Below are 18,476 nucleotides of genomic sequence, written 5' to 3'. Positions count from 1 at the left end.
ACTCTGCGTACACAGCCTGCATGTGACGGGGGTTGAACTGTTCACCACTCTGCGTACACAGCCTGCATGTGATGGGGGTTGAAGTGAACTGTTCACCACTCTGCGTATACAGTCTGCATGTGACGGGGGTTGAACTGAACTGTTCACCACTCTGCGTATAGTCTGCATGTGACGGGGGTTGAACTGTTCACCACTCTGCGTACACAGTCTGCATGTGACGGGGGTTGAAGTGAACTGTTCACCACTCTGTGTACACAGTCTGCATGTGATGGGGGTTGAAGTGAACTGTTCACCACTCTGCGTACACAGTCTGCATGTGATGGGGGTTGAAGTGAACTGTTCACCACTCTGCGTACACAGTCTGCATGTGACGGGGGTTGAACTGTTCACCACTCTGCGTACACAGTCTGCATGTGACGGGGGTTGTGAGCACTGAGCAGGCATTAGAGCCAGAAAACTTCCCGTTAGTATTGTTGTTTGTCTTCTTCCAAAAATTCTTGGACCATCTCCAGTGGTCAAGTTCACCCTTGGTTCAGCCAAAACGTTTAAGATGAAGATGAGTAAGGGTTTGTCTACTCTAGACTTACTAAGTAGAAGGGTTGAACATTCAACACATTATGATAGGACAATAGCATGTGCCTAACAGCATTTGTTTTGGAGGGGGAAATGGCATAATAATAATAATAATAAATCCTTGAATAGCATTTTACAGATATCTTTTTTAATTACAGCTTTTACAATCATTATCATTATTATCATATTACAGTATACTCAATTATCATCACTACTCTCCATTAATAATATGAATTTAAATCATAACACAATTTGTTTTCCAAAATGTACACATACAAGTAGCATATCTTAAATGTCCATAATTTAAAACATATTTACTTTTTCCAACCTAAAATGAAATTACAGTCAGTCTTAACTAAGTATGAAATGAACATATAGTTCAATACATACACACACGCACGCACGCACGCACGCACACAAACACACACACACACACACACACACACACACACACACACACACACACACACACACACACACACACACACACACACACACACACACACACACACACACACACACACACACAGTACATACATACAATAGCAGTTTCCATAAAAAAAAATGATAGAAATAAAATACACACATTTTACAAATTCCTTACCCAAGCTTTCACATCATTAGATGAGTGGTATCATGACGTTCACTCTAACATGTTGATTTTGGCATGCATAACACAAACGCTTCACTTTTTTTTTGAACAGGATTTTGTCATAATGCACTTTGCTAATTGTCCCGTTGTCTGTCCTATTCACATTTGTGCATCTCATAATGTCTGTTATGGCTTAAGAACATACATTTCTTTTCCCATGTGTACACTCGACACTATTCTGTTGATGTACTGTACTGTATTGAGAGCTTACTAGGCAGCGTATGTTCTCTTATCAATCTAAATCATGGTTGTAAGATCAACTGAGGGTGTGTGTGTGTGTGTGTGTGTGTGTGTGTGTGTGTGTGTGTGTGTGTGCGTTGGTGGGGGGTGGGCATTCAGAACAGGAATGCATTTTCCAATTAAAAACTAAGGATTCATTGTGTCAATATTGCCATTTCACACTCAAAACTGAAGACACACAATAGGCGATGGAGTTACTTTCTACAGCATCAAACAGCATCATGCCACAATTGTGGATGGAGCGAGAGAGAGACAGAGAGACAGAGAGAGAGAGAGAGAGAGAGAAACAGATGGGCAAACAGATATTCACTCACTCTATTTTAACATCTTTTCAGAAATCATTCATTCAATGTCTTTGATTCTTCGTAACACCCGGCTCAAATATTGTTGGTCATCTTCTTGCGTCCATTTTGATGTTGATCCTCTTTTCTTAGTTTTTTTCTTTAAAAATGTTTTTTTTCCCCTCCTTCCTTGGGTTAGGATGGAGGTGGGGTTCTACAAAATGAAATAAAAAAAACACATAGCTATAACCACACTAGCTTTTTAGCTCCACTATTTTTAGCTAGGCATGGTAAAGGGAAAATCAGTCAGTGTGGACGCTTCTCTCACCTGGTGTGCTTATCTTTTAGCAGGAATATGTTCTCACGGATGCAGACTCGCCCCTCGGACCAGAGTTCACTGACAGAGAGGAGGAGAACAAATCAAAGTGTGCATGGAACTACAGATCAACAGTTTACCGCCTGTCTTTACTCATATCTTGTGGTCAGCTCTTTCAAAATGAATCATGTTCCGGCTACGCTTCATGACGGAACAAACGTCTTCTAGACCCTCGTGTTCTCCCAGCTGTCTGTGTCACTCTTTCACTGCAGCTATTCTTGTTGTTGTCTTTGTCACCACTATCGTCATGCAGCCGCCGCTGGTGTGGAGTGTCAATAAATTAACAACACGAAACTGCAGCCAGTACACACACACACACACACACACACACACACACACACACACACACACACACACACACACACACACACACACACACACACACACACACACACACTACACACACACACACACACACACACATTGCACATCTGGTTTTCTCAAAGATGTTTCAACAGGAAGAAACAACTCTATCCCTGTGTAGGCAGCCATAGAGACACTGCGTAACGCGTCATCATTCAGAAGCCACGCCCAAGACGGGGGAAAACGGACCCCCCCCCTCCAATCCTGGCATTCTCCTATGTCACGTGCATGGTTGCGTGTTGCACAAAAAGATTGTATATACGGAAGATGAACACTCCAACTTACTTCTTGACAGCTAGATCCACGTTTTCCTTCTTGCCAATTCTCAATGGCTTCCTTGTTTTGCTCGGGAGTACAAAAAAACTTTGGTGATTTCTTACATTTGTTGTCTGCGCAGACCACCACACAACAGCTTTTAGCTATGTTTAATTCAAGGAAAATGACGCTGGTGTGTGGAAATGAACGGAGCTTTTCCCCCGTGATGGGCGTGGCCTATTTCATGCAGTGTCTCTATAAAAGGATTTGCCGCAAAAGGTTCAAAATCAGATGGAATATTTGGTGAACACTTTTAGGTGGCTTTGAAATGTTTCTGTGACACTTGTAACTACGTGCGTATCGCTGATTTAGACAGCTTGAGAGCGAGAGTCGCAGGCAAGTCTATGTACGGATAAGGGACTCTTGTAGGGGAGACGATCACGTGACGATGACGTCATACCCGGAAGAGTCCGAAAGGAGGTGCTCACCTTCACTCTGGACTTTCCTCAGGGTGACAGAAGGGGTGGAGATGGCGGAGGCACGGAAGTTGGCAGGTAACGTTTCTGAGGAGTCGGAGGTCACGCCCCGGAGGTCCTTCTCCCGGAACATCTTCCTCCATGACGGGGAGCGTGTAAAAGTTTTGGTGCCATCCTGCACAGACAGAGCAACAATGTTAAACACCCCCCTCCACTCTTTCTTCTCCTTCCTTCAGTTTGGATGTCTGAGCTTCTCTGTGCAGAATGATGTCTGTGCTGCAGAGTTTGACACTAGAAGGCTGTTTCCACAATCGTCTGCTGAAAGTGGAAAGTTTCTCTGTGCTCACTGAAAAGGCGATTTCCCACAAGCAGGATTTGTTACATCACAAATATTTGGAGCCAATCCCTGTCCTAAAAAGCAACAACAATTGCATATTGTTAGGGGAAGTCATTTGAAGGATTTTAACAAGATAATTAAACTTTTTTTTGTGTTAAAACCATATCAAGACACAAATTATTAGTCAAAGTAGAGTATTTTATATACATCCCATAACAGATCTGTCCTGTTAATTGTGGATGATTAGTATTTAAAAAGTACTATTAGACAAAGCAAAGTTTGTTGTGCCAATAATGCCTCTGTTGCAGTTTTCATTTTACATGCGGTAAGTAAACAATTAGCAGTGGTTTAAACAGCAGCTGAACCATTTTGTCAACAATTTACCAGCAGGGGCACATGAGCTTTAAACACATCATACTGCAAAGGCTGTATGAAGAAGAGATATTTTATTTATTTATTATCCTTTCATGTCCCAATTTGAACAAATGGCAAAACTGAAAAATGTGGATCAAAGGTCCTATTGTCAAGAAGATGGTGTTAGCGTGCTAAAAGACAACGCACGCTCCTGTGCTGTGGCAGGAGTGATGATCTTGATTGATTTTCTACTGACAGTCTGCTTTGTCTCACCTCGTCTGGCCTCCTCTCTGTTCCCATGGAGATGAGTGCGTTGTACTCCTTCTCTAGGAGCTGTCTTGCCTGAGATAGATAGACGAAGAGAGGAGAAGAGAAGAGTGTTTTAATATCATAATTAAGGTAATTAAGAACATTAGGATGATCTTGGCACTATAGGAAAACAGCAGGGTATGGTAATGTGAATTTCTGACAACAGTGAGATAAGTCCTCTGTTAGGATGTTGAGTGGCCAAATTCGGTGTGTCCAAGTTGCCAGTAAAGGTGGAGCGTACCTGCGTGTTCTGATTGGGTATCTGCATCAGGAGGGCCAGGTCAGTGTAATCAAAGGTGTCGTCTAGTGCCAGCAGGGCCCCATGGACCCCGCTTTCTAATAGGTTGTCTGCAAACTCCTTCAGCCCAATAGTCTGCACCCAACACATCACACGCTCATTGGACCATACCATCACATCTGCAGAGAGGGGCAGAGAAGGGGAGTTACCACCAACATTTCTTGTGGGAAAGTGAATGAAAACAGATGTCCATGGTAAATGGTAAATGGACAGTATTTATAGAGTGCATTTCATATAGTCTATCGACTAAGCGTGAATACCTCACATTCACGGCGCCTGCAGCCACGCAAGGCGCTAACTGCTCGTCGGGAGCAGTTAGTGGTTCAGTGTCTTGCGCAAGGACACTTTGACACGCTACCGGGAGGAGCCAGCCTCGAACCGGGAACCTTCCGATTCCCAGGCGACAGCTCTACCTCCTGAGCTACTGCCTCCCAGAAAGGTACTGTACATTACGACTCTATTCAAAGATATTCCATTTCGAAGGTGGTATTTACAGAGGAGGTTCCCTCACCTTGGCTCTGATGCTGACTCTCATCCCTCCTCCTCTCCAGCTCCTTCCGGTCGTAGTTCAAGCGCTTCAAACACATGATACCATAATGGAGACTCACCCTGTAAGCCAGAAAGAAACATTTTGCTCAATTTGTTTTCATGCAAACTGACAGCAGCCTGGGAAAAAAACATAGTGATGTAGAGCAGTGATTTGCACATCAAGGACCCCTAAACTGACACAATGAGACCCTTTTCACAGCAGTCATGTTGTGTCTCAAAGGCAGGGTAAACACAGGTGTAAAGAAAGCATTAATTATGGTTTCCCACTTCCATTCCATTTAGGTGTTCCAGTGCTGGGGCCCTTATTAATGTTATTGGTTGCACCTGTGTTTAGCCTTATGACACAATACTGGCAAAATGGCTGCTGTGAAAAGGGTATATTAGACCACGGACACCCATTTGATAAGATTTTGTCCCAGGGCCCCCCATCTGATACGATTTTTGCTTTTAGATGTTTTATTACAGAAAGTGTATGAAATCCATGAGCAAAATCGTCATACATTATGTCATTACGTTATTTATGGATGGAATTATAGTGTAAATAAATTAGTCCCCTTTTTGCTGGGGATGCCCTGGAACCCCCTCAAGGACCCCTAGGGGTGCTGTGAGAACCACTGTAGAGGGTGCAAAGGAGAAGAAGAACGCCCAAACGCTGAGTGAACCTCTCACTCTGACCTGTGGAAGCTGTCCACCATCTTAAGCTGGCCCCTCAGCTCTTTCTTGGTCAGGTGATCAAGCATGCGGGCATCCACCAGCGACTCCATGAAGTAGGAGCGGTACTGAGGCAGACCCAGGCTGGGCAGCCATTCGTTTCCCACCCACTCATGGTTCATGTCCCCGTAGGCCAGGATCTGGAGGGGGAAGGTGGGATGGAGAAAGAGATGAATAGAGGGAAAGAACACAGATGATAAGTGAGGGAAAGACAGAATTTAAGAGTTTACAACCTGCCAATCCTAAAATAATTGGTATCTGAATGAAGATTTTTTTAAACTCTTAAATTCAGTATCTGAGATATTATTATATAGAGGTATTAATATAGAGATATTAATTTAGTAAAGGTTGAATTAGCATATTTGCCTTCATAGAGGAGCTTTGTGCATCTTTTGAGGCTTTGCTTATCTTCTAAGTGTATACAGAACTCATTAGTCATTATATATACTGTATATTATATCAACCAGGTGTGACCGAACGCATTCACCTTCAAATCCTATTTCAAAGAGTCATAAATCTGCCCTCCTCTTAATCCCAAATGGGAATGGTTTAGCCTTTGTGTAAATGAATATCAAATCATATTGCGCTGCCGTTTAAAATCATACTGACATCATCTGTGTATGACTGCAACTCACCTGGTCCCAGCTGAACTCCTTCTGCTCCTTGGGGGTTCAGGCGAAGAAGAAAAGAAAGAGAAAAGGGACAGGGAGTTGGAAAGAGGGGGAGATCACCAGGGTGAGTGTGTGTGTGTGTGTGTGTGTGTGTGTGTGTGTGTGTGTGTGTGTGTGTGTGCATGTGCGCATGTGCGTGTGTGTGTGTGTGTGTGTGTGTGTGGGCATGCGTGCGTGTATGTGTGTTTTATCAGAAATGGGTGTCCGCCGCAGGGAATGGAGAGGAGAGGAAGAGGCAGAAGGAGGAATAGTTTTGTTAGTGAGTGAGAATTAGTTGGAAAACCACTACGTCACAACAGACTTTGAGGGAATAGTAGGGGAAAGGTGTAGCCATACATGCCTAATCAGAGACAAAGAAAAAGAAGACAGTTCATCAATGTGAGAACTTTGATAATATTGCTCAAATATTAAAATGCCAAATGATTAAATATGTAGGAGCACAGAGTAATAGGGTTTGCGTCAGAACATGACTGCTAATAACATGACCGTTTTAAATTAAATTTGTTCGGCAGCCATGGCTGTTCATAAAATGTGTCTGCATCCTAAAATACTGAATTTGCTTTATATTTGATATAGCAGAGGGGAAAAACGTACTGGTTTGGTAGCAGCAGTGAGGGATTCCATCTCGGCATGTGTCATCCAAATATTACTGGTCGACTGTAAAGAAGGCAAACAAATGCAATATGAATATTAGTGTCATAATGTGTGTGTGTGTGTGTGTGTGTGTTTGTGTCTCTATGACTGTGTGGCCATGTTTTGCACTGAGCCTTACAGAGCGAGTGCTTGCGGGCGCAGAGGGACTAGTGAGGGAGACCATTTCCTGGATGGCCAGGCGGAGTTTGAGCCTGTGCAGAGGGTTGCTGATGCCGATCTCTCTCTGGATCTCTGTGTCTGACAAGTTGGCCATGATGGCGCCGCTCTTCACGTTGGCCCGGCACGCCGCCACATACCACGCTGGCATGCCCACCCACAGCTGGGAGGAAGAGGAACGATACAGAGCACCTCGCATTAGACGAAGCTGAGCTGAGCTGACGCTAAGCAGTGAGTATGTCTGATGCTAAGCAGTGAGTATATCTGATGCTAAGCAGTGAGTATATCTGATGCTAAGCAGTGAGTATGTCTGATGCTAAGCAGTGAGTATATCTGATGCTAAGCAGTGAGTATGTCTGATGCTAAGCAGTGAGTATGTCTGATGCTAAGCAGTGAGTATGTCTGATGCTAAGCAGTGAGTATGCTGATGCTAAGCAGTGAGTATGCTGATGCTAAGCAGTGAGTATGCTGATGCTAAGCAGTGAGTATGCTGATGCTAAGCAGTGAGTATGCTGATGCTAAGCAGTGAGTATGCTGATGCTAAGCAGTGAGTATGTTGATGCTAAGCAGTGAGTATATCTGATGCTAAGCAGTGAGTATGCTGATGCTAAGCAGTGAGTATGTCTGATGCTAAGCAGTGAGTATGTCTGATGCTAAGCAGTGAGTATGTCTGATGCTAAGCAGTGAGTATGTCTGATGCTAAGCAGTGAGTATGTCTGATGCTAAGCAGTGAGTATGTCTGATGCTAAGCAGTGAGTATGTCTGATGCTAAGCAGTGAGTATGCTGATGCTAAGCAGTGAGTATGTTGATGCTAAGCTAGGGTGACCAGACGTCCCCGATTTTCGGGGACAGCTGGAGCTGTCCCCGAAAATGTCCCCGATTTTGGCCACAAAGTCAAATAATAATACTGGCAAGAAACTCGATAACAGAGCATTTGCGGCACCACAAAAGCCTGTCGTTGTGCAAAGTGCTGCCTGTGTGTGACAGAGTAGGCTAGATCACAGAGTAGATGTTCTCCCTCTGCCCGTGCCGTGGTTTTCCCAGGACCCAGCCGCCCGCAACTGAAGCGGCCCCAGAGGTGGCGAACGAGAGGCAGCGTCTGCTTGCTGCTTTTGCTACCGTCCTTATTTACCGGACCCCATTCAGCGGGTTATCCATCCCAGTTGTTTTGAATAGTTAAAAGTACAGTAAAACTATCTGGTAAGTAAGTGCAGTAACGTTTTTATGTACACCAAACTCCATTGAAAAAAATGGCAATTTTTAACATGATTGGCGATGGATCATTGTTATCTAGTCATTAGCCTACTGTTCCCTAAATTGACCTTCAGCCATCAAAACTTTGATAACCCCTGGTTTAAATTAACACAATAGGTCATATTTATCTCTAGATTACAATTTTAATCATTAAAATTGCCTTTTAGTATTAACATGATTTTTTTAATTATTTTGTCAGCATTTAATATTAAATTAGCAGTTAATATGGTCATGTGGCCATTGAATACTTGAAACTGGTGAGCGACACCCTAAACTCAAGGAAAGTGTTTACTGAGGTAATAAATCACTACTGTAACGTTTTTGTTTTGTGGAAATAAATTATCCACCAGTTGGTGAGGTCAAAGAGAGAAGTTGTCCCTCTCTTCCTGCCACTCTACACAATACACCAGTAGCCTATACACCAGTAGCCTATTTCCCATGAATTACCTAGGCTGTGGTAAAATGTGCCAGATAACTGCTTCTTTTTCAATTGTTTCAAAATCACAAAGTTCTTCATAGATCTAGCCTCTTACTTTTGCTCTCAAAGTGCACCAGATTTATGCATTTTACTGTAAAATGTACACAATTTTCTACAAGACGGGGGGGCACAGCCCCCCCTGGGCCCCCCTAGCGGACCAGAAAATGTCCCCGATTTTCATTTGAGAAATCTGGTCACCTTATGCTAAGCAGTGAGTATGTCTGATGCTAAGCAGTGAGTATGTCTGATGCTAAGCAGTGAGTATGCTGATGCTAAGCAGTGAGTATGTCTGATGCTAAGCAGTGAGTATGTCTGATGCTAAGCAGTGAGTATGCTGATGCTAAGCAGTGAGTATGTCTGATGCTAAGCAGTGAGTATGTTGATTCTAAGCAGTGAGTATATCTGATGCTAAGCAGTGAGTATGCCTGCTGTGCCATTCTGTACCTCGAGCCATGTGACAACGGTAGGACCGTCCCATGAGGCGAAGGGAAGTCCTTGACGGCAGGCCTCCTCTAACAGGTCATGCCTGGGAGGGAGAGCACAGAGCGATGAAGAGGGAGAGCACAGAGCGATGAAGAGGGAGGGGGACAGAGCGATGAAGAGGGAGAGCACAGAGCGATGAAGAGGGAGGGGGACAGAGCGATGAAGAGGGAGGAGGGGGACAGAACGATGAAGAGGGAGGGGGACAGAGCGATGAAGAGGGAGGGGGACAGAGCGATGAAGAGGGAGGAGGGGGACAGAGCGATGAAGAGGGAGGGGGACAGAGCGATGAAGAGGGAGGGGGACAGAGCGATGAAGAGGGAGGAGGACAGAGCGATGACGAGGGAGGGGGACAGAGCGATGAAGAGGGAGGGGGACAGAGGGATGAAGAGGGAGGGGGACAGAGCGATGACGAGGGAGGGGGACAGAGCGATGAAGAGGGAGGGGGACAGAGGGATGAAGAGGGAGGGGGACAGAGCAATGAAGAGGGAGGAGGACAGAGCGATGAAGAGGGAGGGGGGCAGAGCGATGAAGAGGGAGGGGGACAGAGCGATGAAGAGGGAGGAGGACAGAGCGATGACGAGGGAGGGGGACAGAGTGATGAAGAGGGAGGGGGACAGAGGGATGAAGAGGGAGGGGGACAGAGCGATGAAGAGGGAGGAGGACAGAGCGATGAAGAGGGAGGGGGGCAGAGCGATGAAGAGGGAGGGGGACAGAGCGATGAAGAGGGAGGAGGACAGAGCGATGACGAGGGAGGGGGACAGAGCGATGAAGAGGGAGGGGGACAGAGCGATGAAGAGGGAGGGGGACAGAGCGATGAAGAGGGAGGAGGACAGAGCGATGAAGAGGGAGGGGGGCAGAGCGATGAAGAGGGAGGGGGACAGAGCGATGAAGAGGGAGGGAGACAGAGGGAGGGGGACAGAGCGATGAAGAGGGAGGGGGACAGAGCGATGAAGAGGGAGGGGGACAGAGCGATGAAGAGGGAGGGGGACAGAGCGATGAAGAGGGAGGGGGACAGAGCGATGAAGAGGGAGGGGGACAGAGCGATGAAGAGGGAGGGGGACAGATCGATGAAGAGGGAGGGGGACAGAGTCGTTTCTCATAGTCTCACTTCATACATGGAGATTTGCATCAAGCTACATCATGATGACAACATTATTCATGTGAGTGCATCTGTATACAGTACATTGGTGGCATGGGTCATGGGTGGCCCCAGGTGGAAGCAAAACCCCTAACCCCGGCCATCTAAGTGCCATCCTCTACCCATTCAGCTGTAACGCACCTGACTGTGCCATTTACCAGCACACTCTCTAGGCCAGTGGTTCTCAGCCTGCAGGTCAGGACACCTCAGGGGGTTGTGCGAGAATTTCGGGGGACTTGCGAGATGATTTATGATCATATGATAATATTTCTACTGTATTTCTTTTTCTAATACTATCGTGTCTATTTTCTTTCCAGATTTTTCTCAAAATTTTGCTTTTTTCTCTCTCTCATGAAATAGTCATTTGTTTTCAGCCTCTGCCCTCTAGGCCTCCCTGATTTTCAAACGAAACAATGTAAAAAAGCTCAATAATTTGGTTGAGTTTTTGCACGTATTGAACAGGCTTGTGAGTAGGCTTGTCTTCATTTTAAGGGGTCACAAGCCAAAAAAAGTAGAGGCCCACTGCCCACTAGAGGGCCACCACTCACTAGAGGCTCACTAGAGGCCCACTGCCCACTAGAGGCCCACTGCCCACTAGAGGCCCACCGCTCACTAGAGGCTCACTGCTCACTAGAGGCCCACCGCTCACTAGAGGCCCACTGGTCACTAGAGGCCCACCGCTCACTAGAGGCCCACTGGTCACTAGAGGCTCACTGCTCACTAGAGGCCCACCGCTCACTAGAGGCCCACCGCTCACTAGAGGTCCACCGCTCACTAGAGGTCCACCGCTCACTAGAGGCCCACTGGTCACTAGAGGCCCACCGCTCAGTAGAGGCCCACCGCTGACTAGAGGTCCACCGCTCACTAGAGGTCCACCGCTCACTAGAGGCCCACTGGTCACTAGAGGCCCACCGCTCACTAGAGGCCCACTGGTCACTAGAGGTCCACCGCTCACTAGAGGCCCACTGGTCACTAGAGGCTCACTGCTCACTAGAGGTCCACCGCTCACTAGAGGCCCACTGCTCACTAGAGGCCAACTGCTCACTAGAGGCCCACTGCCCACTAGAGGCCCACTGCTCACTAGAGGCCCACTGCTCACTAGAGGCCCACTGCTCACTAGAGGCCCACCGCTCACTAGAGGCCCACTGGTCACTAGAGGCCCACCGCTCACTAGAGGCCCACCGGTCACTAGAGGCTCACTGCTCACTAGAGGCCCACCGCTTACTAGAGGCCCACCGCTCACTAGAGGTCCACCGCTCACTAGAGGTCCACCGCTCACTAGAGGCCCACTGGTCACTAGAGGCTCACCGCTCACTAGAGGCCCACCGCTCACTAGAGGCCCACCGCTCACTAGAGGTCCACCGCTCACTAGAGGTCCACCGCTCACTAGAGGCCCACTGGTCACTAGAGGCCCACCGCTCACTAGAGGCCCACTAGTCACTAGAGGCTCACTGCTCACTAGAGGCCCACCGCTCACTAGAGGCCCACCGCTCACTAGAGGTCCACCACTCACTAGAGGCCCACTGGTCACTAGAGGCTCACCGCTCACTAGAGGCCCACTAGAGGCCCACTGCTCACTAGAGGCCAACTGCTCACTAGAGGCCCACTGCCCACTAGAGGCCCACTGCTCACTAGAGGCCCACTGCTCACTAGAGGCCCACTAGAGGCCCACTGCTCACTAGAGGCCCACTGCTCACTAGAGGCCCACCGCTCACTAGAGGCCCACTGGTCACTAGAGGCTCACTGCTCACTAGAGGCCCACCGGTCACTAGAGGCCCACTGCCCACTAAAGGCTCACTGCTCACTAGAGGCCCACTGGTCACTAGAGGCCCACTGCCCACTAGAGGCTCACTGCTCACTAGAGGCCCACTGCTCACTAGAGGCTCACTGCTCACTAGAGGCCCACTGCCCACTAGAGGCTCACTGCTCACTAGAGGCCCACTGGTCACTAGAGGCCCACTGCTCACTAGAGACGCAGTGCTCACTAGAGGCTCACTGCTCACTAGAGGCCCACTGCCCACTAGAGGCTCACTGCTCACTAGAGGCCCACTGGTCACTAGAGGCTCACTGCTCACTAGAGGCTCACTGCCCACTAGAGGCCCACTGCCCACTAGAGGCCCACTGCCCACTAGAGGCCCACTGGTCACTAGAGGCCCACTGGTCACTAGAGGCCCACCGCTCACTTGAGGCCCACTGCTCACTAGAGGCTCACTGCTCACTAGAGGCTCACTAAAGGCCCACCGCCCACTAGAGGCCCACCGTTCTAGGCTGCAAAAGGTTTCATAAAAGGTGGCTGATCTCACTTTTTCTTGCTGCGACGGTCTTTCTCCACTGTTCCAGTCCCAAGTTTGGCCAGGCCCAAGGGGTCGGCGGAGCCCAGGTCATCAGAGGGTGTGGAGGCTGGAACGGTCAGAGTTGAACAGCAATAAGAAACACTTCTATCAACCAGCCCTGTTGTCAATAAGTGCTGAGTTACAAGACACATTATTTAGTCTCTTCAACACAGAAATGGTTCAAATGCATAATGGCAGAACAGTCTATTGACGCACCCAGAGAGGCAGATTCACGTCCAGGCGCACCGATCCTTCCCTTCTCCTTTTTGCCAAAGAGACGACCGATGGACGACTTGATGCTCTTCTTCTTGCTGGCTTTGTGGAGAGAATCCTGACTTGCTGTGATGGCGCCATCAGCAGAGAGACTACACAGACACAAAGATTTAAAAAAACACTGAGCCAACATGTCTCACTGGAGCCAAGCAAAGTATTTATTGCCTATCCTACTTGTGCGTACCTGCGAAATTCACGGTGGTCATCAAGCCCCGCCCCTGGGTGTGTGTGGGTCATTCTGTCCAATCGTAGGGCACGAGGAACAGGGGGAGGAGTGGAGTCAATCAGGGCTAGCGCTCTGCATTCTTCACCCTCTTTGCTATTCTACATTGAGAGGAAAAAAGTGTAATTGAATTATGCAGCTCACAGGTCTGCCAGTAAATGATTCTCATTTGGAGCTCAACTGCTCTGAATCAAGGCGATCCTGGGACAGACAGGTCACATGACAGGTCACATGACAGGTCACATGAGAGGACAGGTCACATGAGAGGACAGGTCACATGAGAGGTCACATGAGAGGAGACATGAGAGGTCACATGAGAGGACAGGTCACATGAGAGGACACATGAGAGGACAGGTCACATGAGAGGACACATGAGAGGTCACATGAGAGGACAGGTCACATGAGAGGACACATGAGAGGACAGGTCACATGAGAGGACAGGTCACATGAGAGGACAGGTCACATGAGAGGACACATGAGAGGTCACATGAGAGGACAGGTCACATGAGAGGTCACATGAGAGGACACATGAGAGGTCACATGAGAGGACAGGTCACATGAGAGGACACATGAGAGGTCACATGAGAGGACAGGTCACATGAGAGGTCACATGAGAGGACAGGTCACATGAGAGGTCACATGAGAGGACAGGTCACATGAGAGGACACATGAGAGGACAGGTCACATGAGAGGACACATGAGAGGACAGGTCACATGAGAGGTCACATGAGAGGACAGGTCACATGAGAGGTCAGATGAGAGGACAGGTCACATGAGAGGACAGGTCACATGAGAGGACAGGTCACATGAGAGGACAGGTCACATGAGAGGTCAGATGAGAGGACAGGTCACATGAGAGGTCACATGAGAGGACAGGTCACATGAGAGGACAGGTTACATGAGAGGTCACATGAGAGGACAGGTCACATGAGAGGTCACATGAGAGGACACTTCACATGAGAGGACAGGTCACATGAGAGGTCACATGTGAGGACAGGTCACATGAGAGGACAGGTCACATGAGAGGACTGTGTTATCCCATACAGGCGCACCACCTTTGGCCAGACAGTTCTGTCTGTCAAGGGTGGCAAACTCTGGAACACAATTCCATCCGCCATAAGGGAATGTCCAACACTAGGCATGTTTAAGGGTCAATTGAAGAGATGGCTGAAGTCCACTCAACTATGTACACATCACTAGGGTATATAACAGTATGCTTATACTGTATGGATATGTGTGTTGTTCTCTGTATTTTTAATTTTTTTTCTCTTATATCTGTTGAGTAAGTCTTCTATGTAGATCTTACATTTTAGCTGTATGTTATCCCAAACTCAGGTTTTAGTATCTGACTGTATATTCCTGTATATTTGTAGTTTGCACTTTACACTTAGCTATGTAGATCTCAAACTCAGGTTCTCAGTATCTGATTGTATATCTCTGCATCTCTGCATACTTGCACTTTGCATTGTGTTTACATTTTAAATATGTATTTTTTGCACTATGTTACTTTTTACCCCTATCAGGACTCTAAGCCTGTATCATCTGGCAGGGGGACTAACAATGGAAATCAGTCTTGTGACTGCAATTGTCGTGCATTTACATTTTTTTTTATGTTCATTAATGTACACCTGTCCCCTATCGAACAAATAAATAAATTGAAATTGAAATTGAAAATTGAGGACAGGTCACATGAGAGGGGATGACTTAGTACCTGTCTGTCAGTCTCCCTAGCAGGGGAATGTGGCAGGCGTGGGGTTGAATGTCCAGAACTGGGAGGAGAGGGGGACGCCAGCGTGGAGGAGGTGATGGAGGGAGTCATGTAGCCTCTCCCCACGCTGTCCCGTCCTCCCAACGAGGAGGGGGGCATAGGCGGGGCGTCAAGGGCCACACTGCTCACCCGGCTCTCGATCTCCTCCGCCCTTAGCTCTGTGCTCTCCTTTTCCTCCTGGATCAGCCTGAGAGGAGGGGAGAGGAGGGGAGAGGAGAGGAGAGGAGAAGGAGGGGAGAGGAGAGGAGAGGAGAGGAGAGGAGAGGAGAGGAGAGGAGAGGAGAGGAGAGGAGAGGAGAGGAGAGGAGAGGAGAGGAGAGTGATATTACACATGAACACTTGGATGACTGTATTCAGCATTGGGCCAATCTTCACATTGTGATGTAGTCGAGTCAAATTCACTCATGCCATTTATTTCCATTAATGTTTTATGAATCTCTGTTGTGACAAAACCTGTCAAGGAGTCTGCATACAGTAATATTATCTGATCAGGGGAAAACCAACAGTCTGCCCAGTTCATTTTGTATGTAGGTTAAAATCTTGCTTCAAATCTCAGCTAATCTCATGAACGTTCCGTTCACAATAGAAGAGGAAACAAGCCAAAGCTCTCCAGCGCTTACTTGATCTCCTTGTTGATGGCCTCCAGTTGCTCCTGCAGCATGATGGCCAAGGTCTGCACATCTGTCTGTCCACTGGGAGAGAGCAGCTCAGATCCAAACAGAGTCTCCCGGTCGTCCTCATCATCGGAGCACCCTCCATCCACACCCCCATCAAAGCCAGGACCCAGCAGAGTGCCGCTGTCCCACTCACCATACTGACAAGCAGCGGAAGGGAGGGAATGGAGGAAAGAAAGATGGAAAGACAAAAGGTCAGGAAGGCAAGCAAGCAATAAAGAGGCAGTTGAGCTGCTTAATGTCCCACCATTATCCTCATGATATATTAAACATAACCACTTATCCTAATGGGGCCATTGTTTAAGCTAATTAACACATTCATTAGCAAATATCTCTATGTCAACACACTTGTCTTCACATAACACATGGGTGGTATTATGGACTCTGTATTTTAAACCATTAAGGAGTTATAGTCGTTTCAAGAATCTGCGGTGTAACTAAATGATGACGTTTCTGTCATAAAATGTCATAAGCCTTGAGAGGTTCAGCACATTTGGAGATAGACGGCTTTGACGGGGACAACACGTCATAATCCTCCTCTTTATGATCACAGTGTGAGATCAGATGGACACCTTTCCGCCGCCGTCGTCTCTAGGGGGACCCCACCGGCCGCGGTGCGCCCGCCTGACCACCACCCCAGCAGAGGCGTTGCCGTAGCCGGCCGGGAGCGAGCCACCACCCTGGGGGTACCGCAGCTCCGAGGCGCTCCCTGGAAGAGATCTTCGAAAAAGGGTTGAGGGAAGTGAGCTCACGCTGCCCGCCCTACGGTGAGATCCAGAATTAAGGTGTTATGTCACAGTTCTTGAAAATGACAATGTCCCCCATTTCTTGAGTGAGTGAGTGAATGAGTGAAATTACTATTACCGTGCAAGTTTCCCTGGTAATACAAACTGTGTCATGAATTATATTTGCATATTTCTTAGCCAACACAAAATGCTCTAGGTACAATATAAATATTTGTTTTGTAGAAGTACATTACAACTGAACAGGGGAGTAAATTAAGCTTAGCTAGCGAGGTAGAGCTCAGAAGGTGCAGCGTGCATTTAATATCCCTTGGGAGAATTTACGATGTTTATTTGGGCATTCACAGAACGTAGGATGTATAAATAAATACCCTTGGAGGTCCATTGTGGCTAACCTGGAATAGGAAGAGCCAGGCCTGCCTCTCAGCTGATCCAGCTCCAGTTGGATTCGCTCCAGCTCGGCTAGGAGCTGGTCCTACACAATGACAGAAGGAGAAAAGACTACAATGTGTTTTTTGTAAAAAAGGAAAATGACCTTTCATTCTCAGACATGAACCTGTCTTGTTTGGAGCAACAATGGAGATATTGAGAACTGAAAGAATCTTTCTATCAAGGAGAAAGAGATTGACATCATTATCATAAAGTCTATACGGTATATATAAATGTGTTTAAACACTGGAAGTTAGATTTCCCCACCTTGTAAAAGTACAACTATATTCCATGATCAATGAAAATGAATATTTGATCAAGTAAATGAAAAGGTAAAAATACCTTATTTGCGAGAAGATCATCTTGGATTTTCTTCATATTGGACAGTTCCTCCGAAAGAGCATTCTATCAGAGCAAAAGCGTGACTTTTAGACTTTTTCTATTGCTGATACAGTTGTCTTTCACAAATACAAATGAAATATAATTATTCACAGTTACATACATAGTTACAGGGATATGATGGAGGGCAAACCCACCAAAACTCAGTTTACCAGGCTTTTTATTCAGTTACTTTACTTTACTTTACTTTACTTTACTTTTTTTTTTACGCTGATCGACTCATTTTTCTACTTGTTTCATTCTTTTCGGGGTGCAGTTTAGAGCCTCCAATCCAGCTGACTTGCATGTCTTTGGCATGTTGGAGGAAATGTGGGAAAATAACAGACAAAAAGGGCTGGGAATCGAACCTCCATCCTTTGTGAGCTGACAGAGCTAAACGCTGGGCCACTGTGCCACCCTGACACTTAATCTTCATGCCACAGTGTATACTAGCTTTATAAATGAGCCTGCCACAGCCTCTGAATCACAGTCTCTCTCTCTTTCAAAACCATGGAGGGCCAAAACAAACTGAGCATGGGCCAAGTTTGGCCCGTGGGCCGCACATTGGTCAGCCATGGTATACACACCATTAGCCTGATATTCAAACTGCATCGTCAATTCATAAACTCATTGCCTCTTCTTAAAGTCGAGCTGAACCCAAAAAGGAAATTTATTTTATTTTAGTTCAAATACCTGGGTATGCAGTGCACCTAATAACAGTAATCTACAGTTTGCTGACGTCACCTAGTACTATCAAATTTCTACCCCATTCCAACCAATCATATCACGACATGGCAGCTGTCAATCAAATCTTCATTTCAGGATAATTTTCTCTTCCAAATGAAGGAGAAAATGGCGCCTAGTGCCTGTCATCTGGCAGAATTCCTATCCCATAAACTAACTACTAACATGGCCAATTGTATGAAACATGAATAGAAAACAAAAACGGTACTGTCTAAGAATGCAAAGAAATGTAACTGGCTCGTTAAAACTCGCAGTCCAGTAATATTGTATTTACGGCAATATCGATAATGGCGCGCGACTGA

General features: G+C 46.9%; 1 protein-coding gene across 1 annotated transcript in view; it reads right to left on the bottom strand.

Moving 5' to 3' along the window:
- Positions 1-2,090: 2,090 nt before the first annotated feature.
- LOC310776128 (liprin-alpha-3-like) overlaps positions 2,091-18,476 on the bottom strand; it is a gene marked incomplete at both ends in the record, with an annotated part of 84,165 nt that continues 67,779 nt past the window's right edge. The window contains 18 exons of the mRNA XM_083636291.1: positions 2,091-2,143; positions 3,229-3,391; positions 4,181-4,249; positions 4,458-4,633; positions 5,026-5,123; positions 5,739-5,914; positions 6,410-6,436; positions 7,040-7,102; positions 7,218-7,418; positions 9,433-9,514; positions 12,913-13,009; positions 13,159-13,307; positions 13,400-13,539; positions 15,150-15,393; positions 15,827-16,020; positions 16,453-16,600; positions 17,019-17,098; positions 17,395-17,457. Of these exons, the coding sequence (XP_083492417.1) occupies positions 2,091-2,143; positions 3,229-3,391; positions 4,181-4,249; positions 4,458-4,633; positions 5,026-5,123; positions 5,739-5,914; positions 6,410-6,436; positions 7,040-7,102; positions 7,218-7,418; positions 9,433-9,514; positions 12,913-13,009; positions 13,159-13,307; positions 13,400-13,539; positions 15,150-15,393; positions 15,827-16,020; positions 16,453-16,600; positions 17,019-17,098; positions 17,395-17,457 (2,223 nt within the window). The remainder of the gene's footprint in view (positions 2,144-3,228; positions 3,392-4,180; positions 4,250-4,457; positions 4,634-5,025; positions 5,124-5,738; positions 5,915-6,409; positions 6,437-7,039; positions 7,103-7,217; positions 7,419-9,432; positions 9,515-12,912; positions 13,010-13,158; positions 13,308-13,399; positions 13,540-15,149; positions 15,394-15,826; positions 16,021-16,452; positions 16,601-17,018; positions 17,099-17,394; positions 17,458-18,476) is intronic.

The sequence above is a fragment of the Poromitra crassiceps genome, assembly GCF_964638095.1.
Source record: "Poromitra crassiceps genome assembly, chromosome: 4".
Classification (NCBI taxonomy): domain Eukaryota; kingdom Metazoa; phylum Chordata; class Actinopteri; order Beryciformes; family Melamphaidae; genus Poromitra; species Poromitra crassiceps.
This window is presented reverse-complemented; position numbering and strand designations above follow the sequence as displayed.